General features: G+C 39.0%; 1 protein-coding gene across 1 annotated transcript in view; it reads right to left on the bottom strand.

Moving 5' to 3' along the window:
• The window catches only part of LOC104920198 (tumor necrosis factor receptor superfamily member 11B), a 19,329-nt gene that overhangs the window by 5,614 nt on the left and 4,865 nt on the right, over positions 1-8,850 (bottom strand). The window contains exons 2-3 of the mRNA XM_027286013.1: positions 4,228-4,455; positions 3,492-3,636 (exon numbers count right to left, since the gene is read on the bottom strand). Of these exons, the coding sequence (XP_027141814.1) occupies positions 3,492-3,636; positions 4,228-4,455 (373 nt within the window). The remainder of the gene's footprint in view (positions 1-3,491; positions 3,637-4,227; positions 4,456-8,850) is intronic.

Raw genomic sequence — 8,850 nt, forward strand, 5'->3', positions numbered from 1 at the left:
CCTGTATTAATATGTTTTATGATAAAGTATCATAATTTATATTTATCATTACTAATATTGCACAGCTTTGTTGAATCCTCAATTCTCATTGGTCAATTATGGTATTCTACAGTCTTATTTGATGATGATTCTAGACCTGCATCACACTGTCTGGTCATCAACCTGTGTGAATTTATTTCTCAACAATGAGCTGTAAATATATTCCTATTTTTGGATTTCTAATATTTAATAGACCAGACAAATAATCAAACAGAATTTAATGCAAGATGAACTGATAATGTAAATAACTGTTCTAAATGAATACATTGCTTCATTTATCCATTTTTTGTATATTATGTCTCTCTGTGCCTAGTTGATACAGATAAAACCCGTTTCCAAAAACAGAGATAAACTAGCTAGAAAGACTTCAAAGCTTGTGTTTAAAGAGAGAGAAAGAATCACAACTTGAAACAAACAAATGAGGAGATCAAGGGGAGAAGAATGGAGTTATAAAAGGCATGTGTTGTTAGGAGACTGAACCATCGGTTTTCTAACATCCTGTGGTTGAAGTCTAAACCGCAACTCAAGGCATTACATAATGAGTCCTTCAGCTTCAGGGAGGGGAATCCCCTGAAATGCTGTCTCATGTCTGCAAAGCTTCATTAGACTTTCAAGTCCGATTGTAGATCCATGTAAGAGGAATTTGTGGAAAATGGTGTCTCATCTTTGAGTGGTGTCAGCTCTACAGGGGTCTGATAATAACCACAGTTCGTGGAAAATCCATCTATGCAGCGCCTGGATTCTGGTCTCAGGTCTAAGATGAAGTCATGAGAAGTGTAGTGCCAGTTTGTGCTGCGGTCCCAGTAGAAATATCAGATTCTAGTACGCTGGAATGTAAAAATTCAGCATCAACCTCTCTTTAAGTTGCCCACAATGACTACTGACGCAACATAGAGAGAATCTATAATGCAATTCAGGTCAGATATCCACTGCGATAATGACAACCTCAGTGGCATCTGGCTTAATAATTGACTGAATCTGGTGCTGTGCTATCTGCAAAATGCTCTCCCTTTATTCTAAGAGTTAATCCACAGTATTTTCTCACAATACAGACATCTTTATTGTATGCAATATATTCAGAGTCTCTTATGGTCAAGTTGCAATGAATCCAAAGAGGAAGCACAGCTTCAGGAACACAGGAAAGGTTGTGCCATTTTGCTGAGACAAAACAAACTGATGGTCTGTGTCTGTAAAGTTCCCTCTTTTTTGCAGTGAAATATACATAAATATCGTATTAAGAGGAACAAATAGTGCAGAGAAAATGTCATGTAACGGCTAACAATGACTGGGCAGGTAATTATACCTTTGTCTGTTTGTTTTTTTGGCCTTTTATGCCTTTATTGATAGTAGTGACACGCAGTAAATGGCCATCGGATGCAGGATTTGAACCGGGGTTGCTGCAGCGAGGACTATAGCCTCTTACACATGGGGCGGCCACTTAACCCACTACGCTACTGACTGCCCCAATACCTTTGTTCGTTGACATAGATATATAACCAAACTTAACAAACACTTCATCATATTGGCAGCTGTGTCACTGAAACCAACACCGTCTGACACTCAAGGTAACTGAGCACAACTTTTATAGAAGAAATAATCCTTCCCAATAGATTTTGTGCGTGAGTGAGACCACTATTTAAAGCTCCCATAAAAATAAATGTGAATTGGTTCAGCTTCCTTCACTCAAATAAAACTTAAATTAAACACAACATGATTCAATCAAAATTAACAGACAGATAAAACTTCAGTGTTATGAGACTTGGCATCACAGGAAATACGTCAAAGCTACATGATGTTGATTAAACGTCATCATGTAGCTTTGACGTATTCCCTGTGATGTCAGCGATTGTGGTTGGTTCAATGCAAATTAGGTACAGATGAAAAAAAGTTAAATATTAATCTCCTAGCAGAAACACCGTCATGGTGTGAGGAACTATGACAGAATGGAATTATCAGATATTCATCACATGGTGGATCCACAGCGGAAAACCTGCTGTTTTACAATTACTGACTTTACAGGGTTAACACATACAAAAGGCTATATTTTTAGTTCATGGAAACTAAAAAGGTGATCCTTATCCACACTCTAACAATGTGAGGATGACTTTATTTCCATAAGCACTGTCATAAGAAACCAAAGAAAATACAGGATTACATTTGACTTCCTTTTTTTTTATTACAGTAATCTGAAATCTGGAAATCTTTTTCTCCCTTTAAAACAGAATTTACCTTTCAGTAAATTATCTCTAGTATTCTCTATCATTTCCTCCAATCCAACCATCATAATTTCTTTTATTAATAAAGATTTCAAGATAAAAGACATTGGTGCTGTTTGTCCAGTGTCTGATTACCAGTAATTATCAATAAATAAATATGTAGAATAGCTATTTTGAGAGAATTTAGAGTTGAATTTCTTGCTAAAACTTAATGTTAAATGAAATAATGAAATGAACTAGAGCTACAATAAAACTGGGCGTGTACCTGACTTTTTTCAATTGTCCCGTCTGGAAATAGCAATCATCATGTCACAGACAACACTGCCCCAACTCAGAGCAGGCGTGGAATTGCAAGCAAGTGATGAATAATTGTGTGTTTTATGTTCACACACGCAGATACACACAATTGCTATCCACAATAGAACTCTCATTGTCTCTCTTTCATACAACATTTCAGATCAAATAAAAAATTAGACTACTGACCATGACATATTTCTGTTTTATTTTTTATCTTACTAAGATCAGTGCAGCTTTAGGCAAAACTGTGTGTCAAAGACAGACAGAGAGAGAGAGAGACAGAGAGAGAGACAGAGAGAGAGACAGAGAGAGAGGGCAGATCTAACAAAGAGTCAGAATCAGTTAAAAGAAAATGATGGTTCTACGAAAAGAGACGTCTGCATCTGGAATAGATCTGATTCACAGAATCAGAGGACAAATAGAGAGAGAGAAAGAAGAGAAAAAGGGCTTTGAGTGATATAAGGGAGAGGACGCCTTAAAACACTGATGTGTGTCTTTGCTTTCACAACATAAAGGCTCCTTCCTGACATGGCAGTCACACATATCAAGAATTAAACTGATTTGACATACCGTCAGACAATGAAAGAGTACTAGAGAGAAGAACACTCATGCACTCATGCACACACACGCATATTTACCCCCCTTAGCAAATATATTCACTCTTCTTAAGTCAAGAAAAACAACACTGAGACAACAGAACTTGTGTTCACTAAACTCCTCCTAGGCTGCGTGCTGAGTGAATTCCTAATTTTCTCTGGTTTTACCCCAGTTATCTACTTTTAGATATAGTTGATAGTTGATTTCCTATTTTAAATATGAATTATATGCTGACCGGGTAGACAGGAAACCCACAAAATAACTGATCATTTATAAAATAAAGTAAAACAGAGACAGTCTGCCAGTACAATGACCAAATCTTAATGTTAATCCTTGTCTTACCTGAAACTGTCACTCCGTGGCCAGGTGGACAGGCACTGTGTGTAATGCAGAACTCAACCACCAAGTGGAAACCTGGGGCACACTCACAGAGTTGGTCATGGGTGCTATTACACTGTTGCTTCACAAGTTGTCTCTCTTTGCACACCTGAACACAACAAAGCATGGTCACACACCTGCTGCATGTACACAGATAACATACACATTTATAGCTGACTTTAACATTTTAGCACTTTACATGTAGCATCTTGAGGATTTTTATCAATCTTAGCTTTACACATTGTGTCAGAGGTAATATTACGTCATTTATCGAGAGTGGCAAAGAGGAAAACATCTAAAGTCTGTGGGAAGATCACTCTACCACAATGAGTACATTCAAAATTTCATTTTTAGTAACAACAACAAAAGTGGAAACACTGGTTTCATAATAATGACAGATGTTGCACCAAATGTAAACAAACAGTATAGTCATGCTTCTAACGAAAAGTTAGAAGTAAAACCACAAAAATAAATGACATACTGGGAGGATATAAACATGAAAGCAATACTGAACTTTAGTGGGATTCCTGACCGTGATATGAGATCTAATTTGGTTGATTCACTTCAGTGTGAGCAAATACACAAAAGACATACTTCTTACAAAGAAAAAAGTCAGTCACACTGCTTGACACACAAAGACCAGGAAACGTATCTGAAGAAAATAATGAAGAAAAACAAAAAGAAACAGCCTCATACATACCGAGGTGCAGTATTGGCACGTATCGCCCCAGTGCCAGTTCTCAGCAAAATGCCTCTCCGGACAGGCCTCGCACTCAGTGGGTGTGTCAGCAGTGCAGTGTTGTTTCACGGCCGTACCAGGAGGGCACTGGTCGCACATTAGGAGTTCAGATGTCACAGGGTCACGGTATTGGTACTTTGGTGGTACGGCCTGCTGCTGGAAGGCCCAGGAAAGAGAAGCTGTGAAGAGCTGCAAGAGAAAGAAAGTCAGTTTAGTCAACAGCTGTGACAAAATCTCTAATGAAAGCCATCTCGTGCACAGCTCCTCTTTGACTTCAAATATTTTTTTTTACATTTTGGAGCACTTGCCAACCCAAAGCTTCCAGTAAGAAAGAGTTGAAAGACAGGTCAGAGCTGTAAAGTTGAAGCTCCTGGTGGACGTGCAGTCCTAAAGTGATTTCCTCTGCTTTACAGAGAGCAGTTCAGGGAGTCAGAGGAGAGACTTCAGCAGCAGTTTTGTGGATATGGATTACTGCACGGGGACACATTTTTAAACAATAACAAAAGTATATTTTTAATGTCTGCATGTTTTCATCTGTGCATGCAGAAAGCAGTATTGTCCCTGTGTGTTTTCTCAAATCCTGATGCTAAATGCTGTAACCATTATTTTATCCTGACTATTAGTCTTGATTAAGGGTTCACATTTATTTTTATTGCACTTCTGGCATTGTGTCTCAACTTAACTGCTTTCCAAAGCTTTTAAATGAGTTCAGATGTTTCAGTCATGGAACATTCTGCAAATATTAAATTAAAGTAAAGTGTATGACACAGGATTATAGACCATAATTGAGCAGCACTGTGGTCTCTGACCTCACCAGCAGTCTCATACCCATGTCAGCAGCTGTCAGATAGGCTGCTTTCAGATAGGATGGTTGCATCTTGCGTGATTCAATGTTGATCTCCAGCAGTTTAAGCAAAAGCACACCACACCCATATATCTCCCCCCACCCCCTAAAAGCAACTCACCCATATGGACACACTGTAAAGCTGTTGGCTGTTAGCAGTCCTCTGTAAGGGACAAATGTAGCTAATGCCTCAAATACAAGCTCATGTATCATCACCCGCAGAGAAACTGAAAAACTCTGGCCAGACCAAAAATCTAAGATATCAGTTGGTGAGCATGTTTGACATGCAGCCATGCAGCTGGTTGAGGCAACATACAGACCAGATGTCACACATCTGGCTTCTTCTACCCTTAAGTCCCTCAGCCATTGGCTCTGTGGACTTTCCCGTTGGCCGGGATACATTCTCACTACTTGGACAAACTAACAATAGGCCGTCTTTGCATTGTGTGTGTCTGTGTGTGTGTGTGTGAATGCTTGTATGTGGTTTTCTGCTTTTCACCATATTTGTGTGTGCATCTTCAAAAATGAATAAATTCAAACAACAAACAGCTACAAAAGATCCATGTGTGTGTGTGTGCTGGAGTGCACACACGCAGGAATGTGTGTCACCACAGGCGTGTGTGCGTGTGCGCACGTTTTTCTGTGTTCATGTCCAATTACGGTCTTCCTCAGTGTTGGTCAGTGTGCGCTGTGGTCGCCTCTCCTGGCTGCTGTTCATAAAGAAAACTGTTGGAGGTTACTGGGCTTTCCCCATTCGCCACCAGAATACAAAACACTCACCCACTCTGTTCTACAGTTTACCCGCAACACAACATTGATCTCTTTCCTGCGTGTGTGTATTTGTACTTATCCTATTTACCCTAAAACCTGCAACCACAAGACACAATATACTATGTGTATATCTACTGTAACGTGAGTTGAGTGATGAGTGTTATTTCCAGCGTGTCTGCACATGTGTAATTGTGTATCTCTCATTCACTATTATACTGCAAAATATTGCCACAGAAATATGAGTGCGTGTAGAGGTGACAGGGTGCAGTACAGCTGTGTCTTTCACATCTGAACATACTGCTTACGCGACAAACTACTTTAATTTGCTACTCATGTGTATGTGTAACTGTGTTCGTGCTCTCCCTTTATAATTTATTACACTATACGTACATTTCTGTTTTGAGCCTCTTTTTCAATAATTAATCTGAAATGATACACTACATGGAAAGGAAAAAAATGTGCATGTTTACCTCACATCCTTCTATTTCTGTTTCTTTTTGAAATGGAGGTCATTGAAAAAGATAGTAAAAATAGATGAATGGGTTTTTACACACCATAATAGAAACCTAAGCTTCAAACAGCATGGCGAGCGCAGTGGTTTTCCCGGCAAAACCTATCGACCTCTGAGCACCACATTTGGTGGAAGGCTTTCATCCACAGCAACTTGCTGAGCAGTACCATGGCTGCATGTGTTTGTTTGTAGCATGGGTGGCCCCAGTGGGAATCAAACCCATAATCATAGTCTTGCTCTTCAAATTAAGAAGTGTATATACACACTATTAAGCCTTGAGACCACATCCAATCAATTTAGGAACCTCAGGAGGGTGGAGTGAGGGTCACCTGGGTTTTCGCAAATCTGGGTACGGTTACACTTGTTGCTTCGACTTTAATCTTTGGTTCAAATCAGGATGACTTTACAGACAGAACCTATGAGCCTAAGCACATGTGGAAATAGTAAGGTTGATATTGTTTTTCCTTCATACAGCATATTAGTTTGGCTAGACTCCAGCTAAATTATGCACAGTAAAGTTCAGTATGTAAAATAAAATGATATCACATGCATGCTCAGAGATGTTGCTTTATAATATAACGTCTCCGTGATCATCTATAAAGGCCTTTGAAACAATTAACGCACAATGAACTTTATATGTCCTGTTTATGACTTCGCTGCTTGTGATTCACTCTTTTATCTTTCCTAATTTCATGCAGTGTTAAACCACTGCAAAAGAACCAAATGTAGCGTACAATAAAATAAAAAAAAGGAGGTCATCACTGGTGAATCATGTGAGCTAACACTGATGTTTTTTTGTCTGGAATCAATTTTTACAAAATTTTACACCTAGCCTTGAGGCGGATCTTTAACAGACATTTCTCCTGCATCTAGTTAAATATAATACATTTTAACCAAGGCTGAGCAAGTGGCTTTTAGATACGGACTTGATTTAATAAGGAATCTTAAATCAAGTCCAGCTACATCTTGAAACTAAGATTATCTGACATACATATAAGATGTTTTAGATGAAAAACAGTGTCTGGAGTAAAAGTGATTCTAGCTGTGGCACACTTCAGGCAGAACGACACTTTTTTAAACGAGCCAGTACAGTAGCTTCCTCTAGTTAGCAAAAGACAACTTTTTAAGACTGAATTTATTGGGAAGATGTCCTGTGGTGTGTGTGTGAGTCCGTCTATCAGCAGCTAAAAGAGATATTGAACTTTTCACCCTCCTCGTCCCCTTAGAAGCTGCCATCTGACGACATCACGGACGACCGCTGGAAACCCAAATTACACAGCAGCTAGGGGCCACTGACAGCCATAATTATACTGTTAACATCATCAGAGCAAAGCTCAGCAAGAGACATATCCTACATGGAACACAGCCAGCTGAGAGGCAAAGACTGATGAAGGTATGAAGGTAATAATAATGTTCTACCACCCCTATGAAAGATGCCTTTGAGCAAGGCAGGGCAGCTGCTATGTAAATGTTTGTAACTGATGAGAGCAATCTGCGAAGCGCCTTGGGAAAAGTAAGATCACTAGGTCACCTTCCTCCAGATAAATAATGCTTCAAATAAAAATACTATATATTTAAATAAGGTTTATCTGATACAGCTTGCATACGTAATCAATGCCAGTAAATCCCATTTGAAGTGAGTTAGGAGAAAACCTTGTGTTTATGCAGAGCAAAGATGATCTTTACCAACTTTGTAACAGGGAACACGTGTTTTTTAACAGATGTTATCCTCTTGAATGAAACAAACCACGCCAATGTTTGTAACATGACGTGATACAAGGGCAAAAAGAGGGACCACGCTTCCCACAACAGGCAACACGAGTGAAACACAGTGAAAAATCACGATATTTACTGAGTACACATGTATTATCTAAAATAATTCCTAAAAAAATGTCAGTGCTTTGGCAAGACCTGAAGTAGAAACAGTAAATACTGTACAGAGGAGCAAGTCAGGCAGCCTAATCATGTACAATAAAAACAGATTGGTAGCGGCAGATACATTTTGATTGGTTTTAGAAAGTTGGTTTAAAAAGTAATAAATCATTTCAGGTTTTAGGAAAATAATGCATTGAAAAGAAAAAGAACAACTTCAACAAACTCATTGAATCATAATTACATGTTCATACATAAATGATTGAATATTAAAACTGCAAATGAACCACATTATTAAACAAATTTACCAACAGATCCACTTAATGTTTAGAGTTACAACGAATGTGACGCACACCAGCATGCAAAGAAAGAGGAGCCTGAGGTCAGTTTTATATTCATGGCATGAGGAGAAGAGCCATGGCACAAAGGGACCAAACCACACTACACCAGCTTATCCACCAGGCACATGGCTTCAGTTAACTGTAGAACGCAGGTGGTCTGAGGGGGGATTCCAGCTCTTAGAAGTGTGTGTGTGTGTGTGTGTGTGTGTGTGTGTGTGTGTGTGTGTGTGTGTGTGTTGTGTGTG

This window comes from Larimichthys crocea, chromosome XIII (genome assembly GCF_000972845.2).
Source record: "Larimichthys crocea isolate SSNF chromosome XIII, L_crocea_2.0, whole genome shotgun sequence".
Classification (NCBI taxonomy): domain Eukaryota; kingdom Metazoa; phylum Chordata; class Actinopteri; family Sciaenidae; genus Larimichthys; species Larimichthys crocea.